The sequence below is a fragment of the Brachycentrus maculatus genome, unplaced genomic scaffold (assembly GCF_059751285.1).
Source record: "Brachycentrus maculatus isolate JH-2025_06_01 unplaced genomic scaffold, ASM5975128v1 h1tg000068l, whole genome shotgun sequence".
NCBI lineage: Eukaryota > Metazoa > Arthropoda > Insecta > Trichoptera > Brachycentridae > Brachycentrus > Brachycentrus maculatus.
In genome coordinates this window covers 1132947-1155727 of record NW_028280822.1, presented here as the reverse complement: position 1 = coordinate 1155727, position 22781 = coordinate 1132947, and the positions used below count along the sequence as shown (strand labels likewise).

The following is a 22781-nucleotide window of genomic DNA, read 5'->3' as shown; positions in this document are numbered from 1 at the left end:
GTATGTGTGTTAAACCAAGATTTGTATTTAAAACTAACAAAAATGGTAATTATTCCACCCTAACGAATACATTAATTAGCATATATATTTAAATGTTTTAAAATCCAAAAAATCTAGGGCATGCTGTAAAATGCGTCTATTTATTCAGTACATAGTATATACTAATGGTCCAAACTAAGATTATATTTTAAACAGACAAAAATGTACGATTATTCCACCACATCTTTTTCTATAGAGTAGACGCAACGCAACGTGCAATTTTTTTTAATAAAATCGATTATTTTTATTATTTACAAAAATACTATCAATTTATACTATTTCTGTGAGTCTGAGCTGCTCATTATTAGAAATATGTATCAAATTGTGGTAGAGTGGGTTCGAAACGAGAAACTCTGACTCAAGTGTCCGCGACACTAACCACGGGACCACAACCCGACTTACACCTGTAAAAGGTAATTTTTTTTGTGAAACAATTTCAACAATCTCTTGAAAATAACAGCAATACACACAATACTAAACATTGTTCATGGCGGACACACACACACATATATATATATATATATATATATATATATATATATATATATATATATATATATATATATATATATATATATATATATATATATATATATATATACATATATATATATATTTAAATATATAAATATATATATATTATATATATATATATATATATATATATATATATATATATATATATATATATATATATATATATATATATATATGTATATGTGTGTGTGTGTATATATGTTTATAAATCTACGCACATTTTCCCATCTGACTTATATGTCTGCGTATTTAAAATATGTTAAAGTACTATAATAAACGCATGCGATCGATCTGTTCGCCGGATACGTGGGAGAAGCGACTATTACAACCGACTTCCTCGACCGTCGAGTGGCAGAATCGAGAGTCATCGACGGGGAAAGTGAAACTCACGGAGGCCTTTGCGAATTGTAATACGTCAGAGCGAAGAAAAAACTCTAACGACGACAGAGAACAGCCGGTGAAGATGAATTATCAGATATTGAAGCATATTTTGTAACGAGCGCATCCCGTTCGTGTCGCGTACACGCAGCAAACTGCATTCCGAATTGCGTTGCGCTATGCATCTAATACTACCCGGGTTTATTTATATTGTGAACAATCTACATTTAGATTCATGCAATACATTTTGGACCAGTTCAATCTTTAAGACGCTGCCTGCAAATCAGAACACAAGTTTTTTTTCACAATAAATTAAATCGACACATTTTAATTAATATTAACTAATTGACTTTTTAAACGACGTATTTACACATATTTTGTGAAGAAAATGTTGCTATTAGATTACTTAGGAACCATTTAATTACAAACTACCCTTTCTCTTGTGTTAGAAGCGTAATATTTAATTATTGAACGTATAAAAAGGTATACACAGGATCTCGCTGTGCTCGTAATAAACATTTAAGTAAAAAGGGGCGATTTTAAATAGGTATCTGGTGAAAAATGTGAGGACTAATTAATATTTTGCAGAAATTTTGAAATTGAACTGAATTTTTAGTCATACTTATATGATTACTGCAATATTCATAGATATTTTTTTTGAAACTATATGAAAAGGCCTCAGGCGCTGACGTAGTATAAGATATATATAGTTACTTAAGAATGATATTTCATTAAATAATGCATAATTAACATTTTTTTGAAATCAGTTAATATCACCAACGAGTTTTAAAATAGCTAACAGTAATATTTATTTATTTATTTATTTTTATTTATTTATTTATTTGTTTTCATAATACATAGATACATTCAATATACATATTAATTTCATATACACATTTATTATACGTATTACGGCTCTTTAGGCATGGCCTGTGTTGAGCCTAATACTAACATGGTAATACAAAATTTATATTTCTTTTTTTTTTTAATTTTTAATATTTTTTTTTTTAATGATTAGATTATAAACATAACATACAGGAGATACAAAAATAATTTATAGTTTAAGGTTTTTCAATGTGATAATTACACCTGGACTTTAATCAATTCACTTTCTACCTTGTCCCTTCCAATGTTAAGCAACCATAAGCAACCAACGGACACTGTTCTTAAAGACCTGATCACTCCTGGAAATCTTAATGGTTTCGGGCAGCAAATTAAATATTTTTGGAGCAAGGAATTAATTTTTTTTTTTGGCAAAACTTGTTTTAACAATATGATAACAATCAATATGATATCAATATGTTAACAATATTGTAAGCGTATAATTTTTTTCAGTTGCAAGTGGTAGATTTGTTTTGAAAATTAAGATTGGTGAAAATGAATAGTGTTTGTCACGTACAATTTTGAGATTGAACCTTTTTATATCAAATTTATTATTAAATGTCATATCGCTCACTCCTTTCACGAACGTCATAAATCAAAAAACTTGATTTTTCAGGAGAACGTTTTTAAAGTTTAAAAATATAATACAATGAATTAAAAATAAATATCAAGCCACTTATTGAACTTTTTACTGTGCAACAGACCTTTTAAGGTAAAACCTGAAGGTTTTTTCTCCATTTGAAAAATATTTAGTATATAAAAAAAATAATGAAACAATACCTTTTCTTCAAAATGCAAAAACAACACTTTCTGCCCTGTAGCGGGTAAATATTAAGTTAAAAATATGCCGCTTTTGCTGGGATATAGTACATTTTCTGGGCATTCCGAAAACACGCACAACTGAAAATTGACGATTTTTGATTTATGACGTTCTTGAAAGGAGTGAGCGATAGGTTTATTATATGCCTACGTTTGTTTTTTTTTCTTCTCTTTTTGTGCTCACTATATATGTTGCACATTTTTTTTAATATTTCAAAACTTACAAGAACATACAATACATTTATATGAATGTCTATAAAAATTATCACCCAAATTGTATACTCTTCGTTAAATGAGTAAGTTAGGCTGCGAGTGAAAATGCCATGTTTCTACTAATGAAAGGGAAATTGTGTACGGATGCGACGTATACATACATGCACGGACATATATACGGTATTGCGTTATATTATACATGCCTAGATACACGTACACAACTACTCTATGATGAGAACTGATTACTACGATACCTTCATTTCTCACACTCATGCAGACATCTGCATGGCAAATTATTTTTTTAATTTGAAATAAGTTGTAAAAGATGCTTTTTTATTACTTTTTTAAGATATTGAAATTTTTCTATCAAACATGTCTCTCGTACGTATTGTTTTTTTTTTGTTTGTTTATATATAAGTATAAAAAATCTCTAGTGTTAAATTTATGTAGGTATTTTAGACACAGAAGCGAAACACATTCTCTTTTCGTATTTTTTTCTTATGAAATACAGAAGGGCCTCATATGAGGGTTATTTGTATTTGACGAAGAACAATATGGGATTGTTACATTTTTAATGATAATGTTAATAAATATAATAAATTACATTTACAGCAAAAATATAATCTGTTTCTTTATTCCAATGTAACAAACTTCAAAGCTATTCACTGTAAACTAATTTGTTATATAAGTAAATTAACATACTTTTAACATACATAGACTATATTTGGTCTACTTTCATCCTTCTTTTGCCGATTCCATGATTTACTTCCATACATTTGATAAGCTTAATCAGATAATTACCATACCATATTAAACTTTTACCAAACAATGGATTATTCACCCTACGTACGTATGATATTTATATGATGCTGATACCTATAATATTTTTTTAACGTGGTATTTACTATTGGGGACATACTAAATTTAATGAAAAGCATAGATTTTCATGGATTTTTAGATCCAAAAATCTACAAAAGAATATTATTTTAACTCGATGAGGGTAGTAAACAGAGGAAAGGGATGAGCCTTATCTCTTTTGTATTTAATGAATTTTCCTTATAAGGTTAAATTTTAATAGCATGTCTCTTTTGTAGTATATGGACATTTCCTTATAAGGTTAAATTTTAATAGCAGGTGTGAATACTGGCACAAGAACGATTAAAATAATTTTAATATGTTCAACACTGTGCTCACATACATTGGGACAAGATTGTAGGAGTACGGGTTCGCAACTAAGTCAACTTGCAATAGGGTATGCAAGTAAGTCTTTAACAACCTATCTTCTAATAATTATAGCTATTTTGACCCAGTTCACCTCCTTAAATCGATCGTTAATTTTGAGTCGCTTGTGTATTTTTATTTATACTTAAATCGGTTTTAAAACTAATCACGGCAATCAGTGCACACATTAAGTATTGCGTATTTCTAAATCTTATACATATATTTGAGAATGTGACATTAAAAAATAAGCAGGAACGAAATATATCTAAAAAAAATAACGGGTTCCTACCATCCCATTCGGTGGCCGAAAAAAGTAAGAGAGAATCACTACGTAGAAGTGGAATAAAAAAGAAAATAATTTAATCGAGTCCTTTCTTGGACTCTTCATCCCCGAACGAGGAGTTTATCAAGTGATTCGGATCATCGAGATTCCACTTATACCTTCTATGGATTTATTGAGAGAAAAATAAGTTAAAATTAGAATACTTTCAGAAACTGATTCAATTTAACAGATTGGACTAAGCGAATTTGCCTCAAGTCGGTATAAAGCGCTCCGACTGCAGATAATAAAATTTCTCTTTTCACAAAGGTCAAACAATTTCGGGCATCCACTCTACTGTATAATTAAGCCCAATGACAGATGGCTTATTTCGTTCGCTGGGAACCAAAGCTTAAAGCCTGGCGTAGGTACATTTTAAAACAAAAATTAATTTTGATAACCTTAGTGGGGAGGTACGATCCAAATAGTACCATTATCGTTGAACATCCCATCGTTCATTCGACCGATGAGGGCTTTCAATTCACAATATTAGTTTTATATATAAGTATATATTATATATATATATATATATATATATATATATATATATATATATATATATATATATATATATATATATATATATATATATATATATATATATATATATATATATATATATATATATATATATATATATATATATTATGTATATATTATATGTATATATATATTTATATATATATATATATATATATATATATATATATATATATATATATATATATATATATATATATATATATATATATATATATAAATATATGTGTGTGTGTGTGTGTGGTAATGGCAGCGCCATGTGTTGAATGAAATAGCAATATACGCAATAGTACACATTGCTTATGCGGGCGGCGTTTTTTCGACAGCTACTAAATTATTGTACACACAAGCATTGCGAAATTATACGTACTTGAAATGGGTGGTATGCATTTTCAGTCTTTACCATTTAACCAGACTGAGCCGCAACAATGAGTGGCAGGGTACAGCTTGTAAATAATATAAATTAAATAGGAGGAGCGATTTAGCACATTCTATTATGAAGTCTTGAATAAGAAAATATTTGAAAAATTAACGAATTACGAAAAATACATTATAAATTAAAAAAAAACGCTTTCTTATAATACACGCAAATTTATGTTCGTTGGTAAATTTCTAGATATAAGACATTTTTTAAAATAACTAAATCATAAAGTTCAATAAAATTTTATAAGAACCTTTCTGCATGAAATAAATGATTATGTTTTAAGTTGTAAGTCATACTCATACTGCAAGAAGTAGATAAATTGTTGGTCCAGTATGGTGAAAGTTCCGCTTGAGAAATTTATTCCGCGTTCAGCTGCTCGCGAGTAGCCGTGCCGATTGGCACCTTACAACAAATATAATCCATCACGTAAATCTATCCGGAGCCTCCTTATAATAAGGTCTGCCCTTTCCACAATCTCTCCTAGTTAACTAAAAGCCAGTTTGCTAGGTCGCGTTACACCAGTGCCGTTAGCTCTTAACTTCCTGATATCCGGATACGAGTTTGGGAAAAACCTATGCGGGATACTCGTTTCTGCATCAACTTCCTGATAATATTCGCACGCATACAGTTTATCTTGCATCTTTATTACGTTTTATTTTTTAAATATTACTTAGCTTTGTAAGCTGCTGTATTTATTAACTGCAGTTGAGATATCTAATATTATTTTTGACATCTCATCAAAGATGAAGAAGAATATGGAAGTCTGGGCATTTACGGGGCTGACGACCGTCATAGGCTGGTTAAGTGATCACTTTACACACGTGTAACATTCACCAATTCTACCCATTATTGATAACCACACTACTCAAATTCTTGGAAGTTCTATATATATGAACCAATTTAGAAACCTTGTTCTTGAATCACTAGAACTTCACGAGAGACATCTATTGGTGAGATGTAAAGAACCTTTTATTAAGCAGAAACTCTTGTATTAGTATGTCTAATGTTTTAGGTATTTAAGTTATTGATTGACTAATAAATTTTAACCTTTTGATATTTTGTTTTCTGTTAAAATAAAATATTTGTGGTTAAAATTAGCACGTTTAATCTACTTTTATTTCTGATATCGATTTTATTCTTGCCAGTCCCCTTTATTATTACCTAAAATAAAATGTATACCCACACACAGGCCATTTTTGTACATGTAATTATAATATATTGTGAAAAGCAAAATGAAAAAAAATACATGACACATTCAAAGAGAATTTATACTTTTTTTAACTAGCTCCCGAAAGAGTTAAGAAAATCCTAAAATACTAAACAATATAATTTACATAAGTAACAATAATAATTCTTTTTTTATTTTTTGTCATATTTTAATATTGCCGGAATGTATAGAGAATCGCACCTCAAATATGCCAAATACGCTTTTAAAGGACACTTTACGCAATCAAAATATATTCTATCATACAAAATGTAACCTTACTATTAAAATGTATTACATTTCGGTCACCTGGTACAACAACGACACAGTTCAAAATGACCCTGTATTAGTTATTTTTGCCGATAGATTGATGATCTGATTTTTTTGTTGTTTTGTTTTTGTTTTATGGCTAAAGTAACATGTCGTTATAGAAAAATAGAGGATTACGATTAATTTAAAGAAAAAAAATCACTTAAATATTTATTTTATATACTGGTAACTGAACTGGTACCTGAAACGCAGGACTGATCACCTTACTTTCATGTATAATAATTAATTAATTAATTGGCGATTAAGAAGACACTGAGTCGATACGATACAGTGCCCTAACTCGTCACCCAAATATTACATCGTATTGTTATACATACCATGAGTTATGTTATGATTACAGACAATTGATAAATAAATTACGAATATCAGGGAATATAGAGCCGGTTAAAGCTAAGAACTACCACAAACTTTATCTACCAGGTTTCAATATAAAAATCGGAACATGCGCGAGGCACTATAGGGATTTTCGTATTGAAATTGAAAATGACTAGCAGTTCTATGCTGCCCGTTTGTTCTCTGTGCCTAGTTTTATTATGATTGCCTAGTACTTGTATCAGAATTTATAACCTAACATCCCATTCAAATATGCTAAATATTAAATATGACGGTTTTGCAGCAAGTGAGCGATATACACTCGTATACGCATATTCTCGGATACTACAATTTCTGACATTCCCCCCAGTAGAGCTAATATGTAATTATTTCAATTAAATATGATATAAAAAAATCGGATTAACTTAACGCATTTATGGGCACATATATTATTCTGAAGGCTGTCTAGCTGTCCAAGGAATGTGTGTGTGTTAAAAGTATTAACGAAATATTGAAATAAATTAAATGGCACTCAATATATCAAAATAATACTAAAGTTTTGTAATTACAATTATTCATTAAATGAGACATTACATAAATTACCATATGCTAAGCAACTATCAGATAGATGTGGAATATTTTAACGACAAAAAATTGTCCGTCGTAAAATATCGAGAATACTAAAATATATTTTAGAAGTGAATTTTGCGTATAATGTTTGATTATATTGTTAATAAAATAACTCGTCTTAATTTTTTCTTGTAATTCAATTAGCTCCTACCTAGTAAAGGAAATAATTCTGAAAGAATCTCACATAAAATAAAGGTTCCAGTTCTAATACATACTTGACATAAAAATAACAACAGGTGGCAGCTTATTTTTTTATTGAAAATGAGAATCGTTCCTGACGTATGTAATTGAACAAGTTAGTAAAAATTTAATTATTGTAATTCAGTTATGCATGACAAGAAAAGTGAATGTTGCTAAGTATAAACCGATTATTTTTTATAAATATTTGATTAACATTAAAAAATGCCCTTGGTACGGGAAAACTCAGAGAGGGCACACTATTAAATAATAATCATAATAAATTATCATAGTAAATAAAAAATAATAATAGTAAATTGTAACCATGTACATGATAAAATATAGATAAATAAATATGTTAGAGCTTGTAGCTTTTTCACATATAAATGTTTTTCACATTTTTTCAATGCACTTTTGTTTATTTTATACTATTATTCTGTATATTTCAGTTCTTTTTACTACATAAATATCTTTAAAGTTGCGTCTCGAACACTTCATTTATATTTTATTCTAATTTTGACATCTCAGTATACTATAGATACCTATTTTTTTATTATATGCAATATTGTTTCTTACTTGCCATCTTTTTACTTTTTTCCTATAAATTTTGATTTATAATATTTGTAGTGTAGTTACCCTACATAATACTGTCCCAAAAATTATAATTTTTAATTACTCAAAAGTATTATCTCTGTACTTTTACATATGCAGTATTTCTTTATGAATAAATAAAAATATTTGTATTTTTTTGTGATAATATAACATAAAAAGTACTAATATACTTAGTGACTGAATTTTTCGTATACACAGTTGATAATTTTTTGGATTATTTAGAAAAATATGTAAGAAAATATAATGGATATACGAGTATGCATAGGGTGTGAAGCCTTCATGCTTGAAGTTGACATGAGAGGAAGAGAGGAAGAGAGGAATACGGCGTGTTTCTTGGACGGACCGAAAGATAAACGAATGTCGGTAAAACTCGTAAAATACGTGATCTCCACTAAACGAAGGGAAGGAGAGTCTATTAAATCGGTACCAAATTTTCCGGATTGCGGAAGTAAAGGAGAGAAGAGGCGTGTCGGATCCGTTTGCACCGATTTTTAGTTGAATTGGGGTGGGATAAATCAACATTACAAATTATTAGGGATTATTTTACAAGTATTGTCTTACAAACTCCTATACAAACATTTTTCATTTATTCTCCTACAAACACGTGAATATTTATGAAAATTATCACGGTCATAGTTAATTAAACATATTTATTTCTAGGGTTACATCGAGTAATACCACGATACCAATAACACTTCTACCAACGTTTCGGCCAACCTCGCAGGGGCCTTGATCAGACTATTACACCAATGTCATGTTCGTAATAAAAATAAAAATAATTTCGTATTCGATTTAGAAATTTTCTGGAATAATAGATTCTGTCTTCTTCTTACGCATGCTTCATAGTCTCGCAAGCGCGTGTACCATAAGTCTACCTACAAGTGTACGAGACCGTTCTAGACAAATTATTATTAGCACATTTGAAGAAGAAAAAAACATTGGAAATTTACTAAACTAACCCAACAAAACAAAGCAATAGACAATACTGAAAAACAAAATTCTGACATTTTATTTTCTTACATTTCCAGTATTTTTAGGTGACGTTATCCAGGACAGAAGGACATATAACCTGAGGACGAGGAGAGCTGACCCCAACAGTCTACAAGGACAATAAGCTGGGATGTAGCCAGGAAGAGGAAGAAGATTTCCATGTTTAACTTATTTAATATGCAAACCCAAAAGTGCATAATTTGGTATTTATTTAATCGTTTATTATATAAAGGCAAAGTGATCAGCCCTGTACTTCAGGTAAAAGCTAGTGTAACATTATAAAAAAATATTAGAGTGAATAAAACATGTATTTTGACTCCCCTTGGAAACGCACCCAGGTCTCCAAGCATGGTAGCCAGATGTGCTTGCCACTACACTATAGAGGCGGACAATACATATGATTAGAAATACTTTTTTAAATTGTAATTCTATTTGGATATACTCCCATATTCAGAAATCCCGTTAATATGATGCATTTTAATGAAAAGGCCATATAAAACAAGATATTAGGCTAGTCCCCACAACTGTATCTTACCATATTCAGTTAAAACTCATTTATCTATGTAGTATGTAAACGTGTATCCATGCCCTTTAAATTAATGAAGTTATTAAAATTTTTGTGAACTTTAACGATAGTGAAATAACTAAATTTCTTACACTTAATACTTTGCCTTTATGGGTTGCTTTAAGGAACGTCAGTTTGATATTTGATTTTGTTATTGGCGCGAATATTTACAAGAAATAATTTAACAATATATGAAAGTAAGGAAATGTATCGTTTTTTAATACGACAATTGAAGGTAAGATCGAAGACCTGTGACTTAACAAGATTTCTGTGTTAATATGACTCTGGGGTTGAGAAATTATTATCTTCAATGTTTACATTCTTAAAATTAAACGTAATTTACAAATAATATCAATATTGACAAAAATCGTTATGTTAACAAACTAAATTGAATTATTTGAATTGTATTCGTTGAATTGTAAAAACTATTCGAATTGTATTCGTATTACATAATAAAACATTTAAATAGATATTTTCAAAGCTTATCTAATTTTGTTATAAAAAGTATTTTACATCTGAATCGCGGTACATTAGAAAATGTATTTCCTTAGAGAAAAATATTTCATGTATGCTCAGGATGCTGAATTTTAGGTGTTTGTATAATCCAATTTAGAAGCATCGACAAGTTTGTAAAAAAATACCATTCGGCTAAACCTTAAATCCGCGAGCTTAAAAGCTTATTCCGGAGAGAGATGATATTAAATTTGATGAAAAATACTTTTAAATGAAAAAAAAACCTTACTACATCATTAAAATTGGTACTTTTATGAAAAAAATATCACGTGATCAAAGGGCTGACATATAGTTATAAAATACATTTTTTTATAATAGTATAACACTTTTTATACTATGTGAACAGTAAAGTTACGATTTTTTTACAACAAAAAATTTGAATGGGAGCTGTTTTCGTTTATGCAATCCCTTGAGCGGATTTTCTGTAAGCCGCTTCTTGTTGTGTACACAATTGCGTGGACGCATTCTTCCGTGTACGCATTTATCATGTGAACATTTATGACAATAGGTTTTTGCTTTACGCGATATTCTTGTACGTTCTTTTTCGGCAATCCAAATTTTAGGTGGAGTAATAAATATATAATTAATTGTAAGTTAAAGGTAATGCCTCCATAATGTAATTGATATCGCGTTTGGATACTATGCTGGAAGTCTCGGGTTCGATTCTCAGGGGGGTCAAAATAAATCGAAGTGTTTTTCCAGGTAAAATTTATTTAATATTACCCTGGACTGGAACTTGAAGGGCAGGATTTATCACCTAGCTTCCATATAATTAACGATCAACTAGACGTAACATAAATTTGACGCAATGCCCTATGAACCATTCGGTTCGGATAAGAGTCAGCACTAGTAGTAGATCTTGGAGAAGTCGGTTATTAATTTCGGCTATTTAATAATATTATAATTTTGTCATTAGCGTTTCCTTTATTATAAATAAAAATAAAAACTGATTACGCGAGTTGTGACATTGAGGTTACGGATAGCTACTCTAGTATCCTGAGTCCGATACCGCTATGAATCAATTTGTTTCATATTTTGTCTCATAAAACGTTTCATTTAGCTAAAATTATTTAAATATGAATGAATAATTACCGGACAATGAAAAGTTATCACGGGCACATTATCAATCTTACACTCGTATGGTGACCCGAGATAAAACTGAAAATCATGAAAAAATTATATTTTATGGCGGGTTATCATTTCATCGTGATACCGATACATGACGATACGTATGTGTCTAAAATATCAAATCCGGACAAAGTTTTGCAGTCAGGTATATTCCATATTACAAAAGGATTTTTCTAAATTCTTTTTGCACTTATATATAACCCAATATCAATCAGCAAATTAGCTAGTTGGCGATACATTGAATCAGAGCCTAGGCTCAATGTTCATATTTGAAAGGTATAAAAAAAATCTGCCAGCCTGTCATATGTGCTGCTGTTACAATATATGTACCGCAAGGTTCATGATTCGAATTCCAGAAATCATATTTTGTAAACTGGTGATGACGTCAATGAATGTCTATTTGAAATGTAAAAAAGTTTAATCCTTTTTTATTTACATATTGTAATCGTAACTAGCAATCGTAAATATTTACATTATAGACTAGCCACCATAAAATAGTCACCTCTCTAACGTAGCATACTGCTCTGGTTAAGGGAGGATTTTATCGACGTTAAATATTTTTTTATACATACATTTTTCCTATTCTTAAATTAGTTTTATACCACCACGCGTTGCTGTGTCTCAGCCTGGTTAAATGGAAAATAAATAAAAGAGAAAGCACACATTTTGAATATGTTTAATCCCGTTATTGTTTTAGGTATACAATATTTGGTCAGCTGTCAAAAAGCACGTTGTCGGCCATGAACAATGTTTAGTATTGTGTGTATTGCTGTTATGTTCAAGAGATGGCGCTGCCATTGCGGTTATTAGAAAATGTTTCACAAAAAAATATTTTACCTTTTATAGGTGTAAGTCGGGTTATGGTCCCGTGGTTAGTGTCGCGGACTCAGAGTTTCTCGGTTCGAATCCACTGTACCAGAATTTGATACCTATTTCTAATAATAAGCCGCTTAGGCTCACATAAATAATATCAAATTGAGATATTTGTGTAAATAATAAAACACAAATATTTCTCTTTTTTAAGAAAAAAAGGATATAAAAAATTAACGGTCAGATTTTGAAAAAAAAAATTATATCTCTTTTTAATTTTTACATATTATTTACAAAATTCTTGCAATTCCCGAATTACATAAACATGTATGGTCTCTCATGGCTACAAAAATTACGAGTGGAGTTTGATATTTAGGGATGCAAATAAAGAATAATCTTATATCAATATTATCTTAATCGTTCTAGAATTGTTTAATAATAATTGTTATAAGTAAGATAGAAATATTTACGTTTTAAATTCAGCGATAAATAAAACGGTATATGTATGTTATATAAATCATCCGGCATCAGGGGTAAATGATTTCCTTATCATTTTTGGTGAAGTCAGCTCAATGTATACAAAATTGTAGGCTTAGAATACAGTATCATTTATTTGAGTATCTTATTAACCTTCCTTACCCAGGGTATTTCAAAATTACGGATGCTCTTAAGGGGGGTATTTGAAAACCCCAGCGGTATTCATAGAAATATTGAAAGTGTGACATGCAGTATACAGATTGAGTATGCGAATCCTGGCGTGTATGATCAAAATAATGTAATTCGTATTGCTGTCTCGCTTTCACACATTTGTAGCGCGCAGCAGTTAGAGTGAAATATATATTGTAAAATGTCTGAGAGGGAAATGGACCATTAGACTATTGGATCACGTATCTGTATATGATCGTAAATCGCGAGAATATTTATATTTTTCTTACCCTTATCCGCACCCAGTGGTGCATAGGGCACTGTATCGAAGCACTTCGTATGTACACGAAGTATGTACACTGCACTTCGTATGTACACGAAGGTAGGGTGATCACTCCTGCACTTCAGGGACCAGTCTAGGGTAATATAATATTAAGGAGGCGCACAATAACTTGAACGTCAAGCATTTTTAATATTTTAAAACAAAAAATAGCAAAGTACTATTATAAATATAACAAAAAATATCAATCAATCGTTAAATGATTCTCATGTTATCGAGAATAACGTTGTTTTAGAGGCATTTTAAATCCCCCTCATAGATCCGGGTAGGTTAATATTTTCATAAAAAGTGTGTGATGTAAATGGATACGTATACACGTTGTATTTTTACCGACTATCTTCCTGCAACATATCGTTAACACCAGTGGGGTAAAAAACTCGTATACTTCAAGCGATCCTCGGTATATTCTTCGATCGCTCCAAGATGATACATATATTTATTTTGTTAATTAAAACAAAAAGGTATTTACCTTACTAGCGTTATCTTTATTTCGACAGGAAAGGGTCAATATGTAGAGTCGAAATTATTCTAATCAAATATATCTATGTAAAATGATGTACGTAAATGTCCGTTTTTTCTAAATCTTAAATCTCCTAAATTTGTTTTGATATTTTGACATAACGTTCCAAGTTGCTGGCTTTGATATTTTGACATAACGTTCCAAGTTGCTGGCTTTGATATTTTGACATAACGTTCCAAGTTGCTGGCTTTGATATTTTGACATAACGTTCCAAGTTGCTGGCTTTGATATTTTGACATAACGTTCCAAGTTGCTGGCTTTGATATTTTGACATAACGTTCCAAGTGTTCCAAGTGTACAACGTGTACATGTGGTAATTCAAAAATCATTTTTTAAAGGCCTTGTTGACAGCAATTGCAGCGCTATCTATTGGACGTAACAGCAACTCATGAATACTAAACATTGCTCATGGGGACAGCGTTGTTCTTGACAGCTACTGTCGCTTAGCATCTTCAATGTTTTCGATTGCATTGTTGTTCGATAGATTCCCGTCGCAAGTATTGTGAAATTCCATATTAGAAATGTGTTTCCTATTTTCTTTCTTTAACTGACTGAGCCACAGCAACACGTTGCCGAGTTGTAGCTAGTACTCAAATAAAATTGGTATAAAAAGCAACAAATTTTAAATGAACAGCAACATATGTTTGCAACGTATAAACTCCAAGAATGTGCAGAATGTGTTAAATATTAATTAAATATATAATGACTGTCTTTATATAATTGATCACCTGGCCTTTGGTCATACCAAAATACATGATTTGTACATTTTCGCTTCTCCACATAGAAGTGTATATTTCTACATCAGGAAATTTTAATAAATTAAATTATTCTGATGACATTTATGCGGTTTGTTTATTATTTGACGACGTGGAACACGTTTGGGCAGTACAAGAAATAAAACCAATCAAATAATATTAATTTGAGCATCGTTGCCAGTTCACTCATATTCAATTGATAACATGTAGTTGTAAAATGTTATCTCGTCCATATGAAACATCGTTATATGCATATCTGTTCGTTCACGAGATGTGACGTAGAAACGGTTTATGAGCATATTCCGTATCTTAACATCACCCTTCACACTGACAAGAACAAATATTCTAATCCGCGCGGACGAATTGACAACCGCCTGTCTCGACAACGGTCACCTTCAAATCTTATCTTTGATCAATACTTTCGTTGCGAAATATTTTCAAGAAAACTTAGTAATTCTAATAAATACTTAGAATTTCTTTTTGAATATTATACACTTCGGTGACCATTCCCAAAAATCATCAAGCGTCCTCCGATAACGGGATTACGAAGAAAGCTATTATATTTTCGCGCTTATTCATGAATGCTAACTTTCGTGTGATTTTCTAGTGCGTAAATTGTAATCTGTACGTAATTTTCGATTGCGTTCTTTTCTTTTCATATATGAAGGTACGCCTACATAGAATTTTAACATTATCGAAATTTCGCAAACGTCGAATATGTAAGAAATAATTATTAAATGTCAAATTAAAACCTTCAATATTACACAACATCCGAAAATATAAATTATCGGAATGTAATGAATTCAATACGTTTCGCATTGAGTAAATGTATTTGGAAGCTTGGATGGAAGTTATATGAATTCATGTCTCACAGACCCAAAGGATATTTGGGAAGGGGAATAAAGGTATCTTTGGGTATTTACAGGGCTTACGAGGTTGTTCGAAACTTTTGATTGAATAATTGGAAAATAATAATAATAAAACCCTTATCCGCACCCAATGGTGTATAGGGCACTGCGTCATATAAACGCAGTGTTATCTTGATCGTTTACACATGAAGGAAAGGTGATCAGCCTTCCGCTTCAGGTACCAGTCCAGGGTAATGTTGAATAAATATTAAAGTGAAAAAAATCACTTATATTTATTTTACCCCCCTTGGGAATCAAACCCGGGACCTCCAGAACGGTAGCCGAGCGTGCTGACCATTACACTACGGAGAAGGACCAAAATAATATACTATTGGAATTATTGGAAAATAATATAACAAAATGAAAAAAAAACCACTAGAATCGAGCTATTTCTAAATAGCACATAAATGGACATTTGTAAATCCAATATTTAAATATAGAGAGAAAGATAAACATTTCGTAAGGTTTAAAGTGATCATTTAAGTTAGCCGACAGTATGTCATAAATCCTGTAAATGCCCAAAGACTTCCACATTATTTTCTCACGAATTAATTCACTTCGTCTCTGTGAGGCATGTATGATATATCAGGATAACAAACCCTCTGGGGCTATATTCAGTATCAATGTATGAAACGTACTCAAAAATATTTCAATATAATCTATATATTGTTAATTTCGTTTTGATGAGACCTAGTACTGTCGTGAAATGTGAACAATTTGTTACATAAACAATAGATATGATATACAAATACATGCATATGAGAAAATTTTATCAGAATTGAATACGAAGATAATTTAAAATTACATGACTAATAAAATAATCGCGCCGTAAATAATTTATTGTTTTCTAGATATTACGTGATAAATTTCAAATATGACAACATTATTTCAACTTTAATATTAGTCGAAAAGGAGTTGAAAATGTTTTTTTTTTTTTTTATAAATACCATTTTAATATATAATATAAAAATAATTTGGATGCCAAACGGATTCGATGAGAAATGCATGTTACCAATAATACACATATCCCATTTCTGAAATAGCTTTACAAGGCAGAACACTTTCTCTTTAAATAAACCTCTTTGGTGTGGGTTGTTATAAATATATTTTGATAAATGTAAAAATTCAACCTTGATTATTACCAAAAAAAGAAGAAAACATACTTATTCAGTAGCGCGTTGGCAAAAAAAAACTTTATATATCGTATAAGAACAAAATTATGTGAAACCTAGTTCAAGAATAAATATTTTACAAAACGGTTTAAGAAACTTTATCAGGCATCGTAGAATATACAGCGAATCTGGGGGTTCGGTTTCCGCCAGTTGAAAAATGAATTCAAGGAAACTATTTTCACTTTAAGGGTATATAACGCATTTCTTATATCTACGTATCTTTATGCCCATCCATCTAGGAACATACAACAAAGATATGAGTGTACTATATGTATGACAATGAAAAAATAAATAAATAAAATAGAATAGAATAAAAATACATTTTTAAGTGGTTGGCATATAAGGATCTGTAGTTATTTGTTATTTATTAGATTTGACCACATTACACCATATTATATTTGAATTACATATATGAAAGGATGAATATTTTTAATTATCCCCATTATTTTTCCGCGGATAATAAATAGTAAATATTGAAACTGTTCAATAAATAAATAAACCTACTTTGAGTGGGCCACCGCGAATTGAAAATGCATTAATAAAATGCACAAAAAGGACCGTTTTTAAAGCAACGAATAGTGTGGAAAAAGGACCGTTGATATGCACCTTTCTACGCTGCAAAATTACTAGCAGCTATGTAACATAATTAACTAACGCCATACACTAGTTTTTTAAGGCGATTTTGTCCAAAATTATTAAGAGTTTGTTTGTTCATTCGTAAATCGTTTGTTAATAATTTATTGATGTTTATTTTGATTTTTTTTCTCAAAACTTAAATGATATTTTAACATAAATGAAGCTGAGTACTGGGATGAGATTTACAGGATTGGCTTGATTAAGTAATCAATAAAAAAGTGGTTAAAAGCAAAGTTGTTTTACTTTATAAAGTTTATAAAATGTGCCACAAAGTATCTGCGAAAAATATTCAAGAAATCAGTAAGTAGTCAACCTTGTCCACCTACATAGTGTAGTTTAGCTACCATACTGGAGGTCTCGAGTTCGATTTCCAGGAGGGATTTGAACACGGGACAAAACATTTACTTTGGATTGGCACCTGAAGCTTGAGACTGATCGCCTTGCCTTCATATAATCAAAGATCAACCTTTCATCCGCATGCAGTGCCTTGTGCACCATTTGGTAAAAATGAGGGGCAAGTCACCTCATCGACTCTCATGACCGTTTGCAAAAATGACATTGCTGCAGTATAATCCGTAATAAACTATGTATTCTTCTTCTGCTTTTAATCTTTATATACGAGTATTTAATGCGTAAAATAAAGCAACAAGTATACCGTATAAGACGCTTAGATTATATCGCTCACTCCTTTCAAGAACGTCATAAATCAAAAAATTGATTTTTCAGGAGAACGTTTTAAAGTTTGAAAATATAATACAATGTATTATAAATAAACATCAAGCCACTTACTGAACTTTTTACTGTGCAACAGATCTTTTTAAATAAAACCTGAAGTTTTTCTCCATTTGAAAAATATTTCGTTTATTTAAAAAAATAATTAAACAATACCTTTTCTTCGAAATGCAAAAACAACACTTTCTGCCCTGTAGCGGGTAAATATTAAGTTAAAAATATGCCTCTTTTGCTGGAATATAGTACATTTTCTGGGCATGCCGAAAACACGCACAACTGAAAATTGATGATTTTTGATTTATGACGTTCTTGAAAGGAGTGAGCGATATGTGCGATCGATTCAACTTTACACCAAACGGTTCAATCTATACCCATTGCGTTCATTAGTCAGCCCGAAAAGTGAAAGTCCCATCTGAATTTTGCCCCATAATCTTTTCTAAACAAGTTTACTTTCTTTTGGTTTCGACTGCGCTTACGATGGCCCATGTTGTTCCGATCCAGTGGTTTGTAACTATCGGTCGGTGAATCTTTTAACTAATTATTAAAAATGCATTATTTTGTTTGTCCCTCCAAAATTAACATCACATTAAACATGCCGACGGATTTAAATCAGAAATAAATTGAAAAGAGAAAGATAGAAAACGCTTTTCGACCAGGAATATATATATATATATATATATATATATATATATATATATATATATATATATATATATATATATATATATATATATATAAATATATATATATATATGTATATATATATATATATATATATATATATATATAATATATATATATATATATATATATATATATATATATATATATATATATATATATATATATATATAAATATATATATATATGTATATATATATATATATATATATATATATATATATATATATATATATATATATATATATATATATATATATATATATATATATATATATATATATATATATATATATATATATATATATATATATATATATATATATATATATATATATATATATATATATATATATATACTAACAACTAAAATAATTATAAATATATACCCGTGCACCTTATTACATGTAATATGCACTCTGCGGATAATTACAAAGCGATTAATATACAAATCAGATATGAAAATAAATTATACGTAAAACTCCCCTCGGTACACGGGATACCGCGGATGTGGAAGGAAATTAGAATCACACGATTATACTCGTAATTATGGAAACCGATAATAGATATAACAAGTATTTTTTTAAGTTCGAATAAATGCGATAAAAATTGAACGAATAACGTACATTTATCAATTTAATATCGTTGAAGGCGGAAATTTCTTGTAATTTAAATAAATCACTTTGTATTCGTTACAATACATGAAAACGTTGAATTACTCACATGTTTTTATCTACTTGTTTATATGTTACATTAATGAGAAAAAATACACACAAACACACACACACACACACACACACACACACACACACACACACACACATATATATATATATATATATATATATATATATATATATATATATATATATATATATATATATATATATCGAGTTTCAAAAACGGTTTTGTTTTATTTTGAGTAGGACTGAAAAAAGAGAAGATTGTTGTTTTTAAAACTATTCGCCACTAATTTTCACGAATTTGACTTTGGCCTAGTGTGTTTCATCATCGACAACAAAAAAACACCTCGATAATATCGAAGGAAAAATAAGCGCTAAAGGTTGGCCAGTTGATGGAAAGCCAACGTATGTTCACGAATTCGGTATAAAGATTCGGGCGAAAGTTGCCTCTTAGCTGACCGTTGATGTAGGCATGCTGCCTCCAGAACTGGTGGTACTGGTCGGCCGTGGGCATGGCGGGCTGGGGCGGCGGCGGCGGCGCGGGGGGGCCCAGGGGGGCCCCGTGCTGGTACTCCATGTCTCCTGTCCTAGCACCGGGAGCGGCGCATGCCCCGGGGGATCGCACTGGCAAAACTCACTACACTGATACGTGGTGCGGGGCGGGCACGGGACCTGCAGGAGGGACGACTGGAAGCGACGGCCGCTCGACGTGCACTGGCGACTGGCGCGCCGGAGCCTCCGAGCGCGCCACAGCCACCACCCCCTCCACTGCCCGATAGCCGCGCGCTACGTACGAAGGAACCACGACTCGAAACATCATATTTTTTTACTCTCAATATCATTGATACTTAAATCATTTACTTTGTGGTTAGACATTTTTACTTTTATATTTTTTAATATGCCTCTTAATACATATTTGTTCTACAACCCCTAGCGCATGTTTGTCTTTGGGTCGACCAAAATCGCATACATTTTGTGTTATTTTAAGTGTATGAATGGTGTGCTATGGTAGTGATGGGTAGTATTGTTTGCATGCTGTGGTAGTGATTGTCCTGACGAAGAGACGGGTACGTCTCGAAACCGGTAGACATAAAATTCTAGGTGAGTGGTTATATATTAATATTAATTACCATTTTTTGCTTTTTAACCAGCAAGGTTGTTTTTTTTATATTCGTGCACAGAAAATAAATATGTGTATTGGCGGGCTTATTGCTAAAAAGCAATATCTTTCAACCCACCAAAAATAGACTAGTGATATTGGTCAAAAAGTTTGATACCTAAAGGTGGGGACTGACCGGGGTCATTTCGTCGTAACGTAACACGTTACGATGCGAGCATTCGTATAGTCAGTTCAGCGAGCCGAGCTGCTCGCCGCTCGTTCCGAGTGCTCCATCCGATGCTCGCTGCGAATGTTACGTTACGACGAAATGCTCCGGTCAGTCTGTTTGCAATCAGAAGGTAGATAGTGCTTGAACATTAAAAATCACAAGTTACAAATTACTGCTGTATTCATTATGCAACTACTTTATATTTTATTATATATGTATGAAAATAACAAATTGATGATAATAATGAAGGCAAAGGAACAATGTATTTTTGGGAAGAATGTAGAGGAAAAAAGCTAAAGGATGAGATTTGACAGGATTCTAATGACAGGTAGTGATGTCTCAGACGTTTTACTTATTGACCAGCATTTTAATTGTTTGTTTTATTATTTTTTTACTTATTGACCAGCATTTTAATTGTTTGTTTGATTATTTTTTACTTATTGACCAGCAAGATTGGTAACATCGTAACATTTGTCGCAATTTAATAGTTTGTTTTATTCCGATTATTTAAAATTCCATTTAAAAAAAAAAATACTAAATAATAATAGAATTCATCGTTCAAATAATTTGTATTTTTAGTTTTACTTGTTAAACCCAACTTTATTATTTTAATCTCTGATAAATGGCTAAAAATTAAACGACAGGCGACGTGGCGTAGTTGGGTATACGCTCGATTGCGGAACTGGCGTCGGGGGTTCGATAGTAAATTCAAGAAATTTTTATTTGCAATTGGTCTAAGTGTTTGTGATTTATATTTCTCATTTACCTTCCCTATCCTTACATCCTACGTGCAGACAAGCTCCTTAAAGTAGAGGCTTTGGGGGTTATTCCTTTTAAAAATATATTGTCATTGTATGTATTAAAAAAAGTCGTAAATCCAAAATGCCAAATATTTATTACGTTTAGTACCTCCTACAAACTAGCAGAGAAAAAAGTCTTTTTTAAATTACATATCTCATCATTCTGTCATTCTCAGCGAAAGCGCTTGGTGTTTAATTTGAAGTCTATGAAAACATAACACATTATTTTTTCTTTAATCTGGGTTTTTTAAATGGGACATATGTAGATAGATATTTCGTTTACCTACTAAATAAGTAGGTAAATGAAATATCTCTATTTTGAACGTTGAAATCACAATTTTCAATGATAAAATTACAATCAATTAACAAAAATAAATCCATTATTAAAAAGTAGAATAATGAAACTGAACAATATGAAATAAAAAAATAAATAAAACAAAAAGCTTCTTTAAGCTTTTTGAGTTTAATAAGTTAAACACGACTAGTTTCGAGAACATCTGTAGTTTTCGAAAACAGTTGTTTATTTATTAATATACTCACAAACATGGTCTTATACAAGTGATTTTTTTAAATATATTTAAATCATGATGCTATTCAATAAAGTAAATTTAAAATAAGTATATCACAAAAACAAGATATGTTTAATTATGTTCTATTGCAAAATAATACAACAGCAAAAATAACCTTACTATCTCACCGACAATTATTTTTATTTTTTTTAATTAAAATGTATGACAGATAAAATAAAAGATACAATAAGTGATCAAATCTGACGTTGCATGTAATAAAACGCAAGTACTCATTAATGGCAGATCTACACCAAGTCGTAGCGGAATTAATGATTACAATATGGTAGAATACGATGTTCACGTAGAGACGTTTCGTGAATTAGACGCGGATCGTTCGTTTACAAACGGATCTCAATGACCCGTTCATTC

General features: G+C 30.7%; 1 protein-coding gene across 8 annotated transcripts in view; it reads right to left on the bottom strand.

Annotated features, from left to right (window-relative positions):
* Positions 1-22781, bottom strand: part of Pdp1 (PAR bZIP family member Pdp1) — a 130061-nt gene that overhangs the window by 61366 nt on the left and 45914 nt on the right. For 4 of the 8 annotated variants that reach the window (XM_088256850.1, XM_088256853.1, XM_088256851.1 and 1 more), the window contains exon 1: positions 20175-20431. The exons of the other annotated variants lie outside the window; for them this stretch is intronic. In XM_088256850.1, coding sequence (XP_088112976.1) covers positions 20175-20292 — 118 coding nt within the window. In that variant the 5' untranslated portion in view covers positions 20293-20431. Of the gene's footprint in view, positions 1-20174; positions 20432-22781 lie in introns of those variants that run through there. 8 annotated transcript variants of the gene reach the window in all.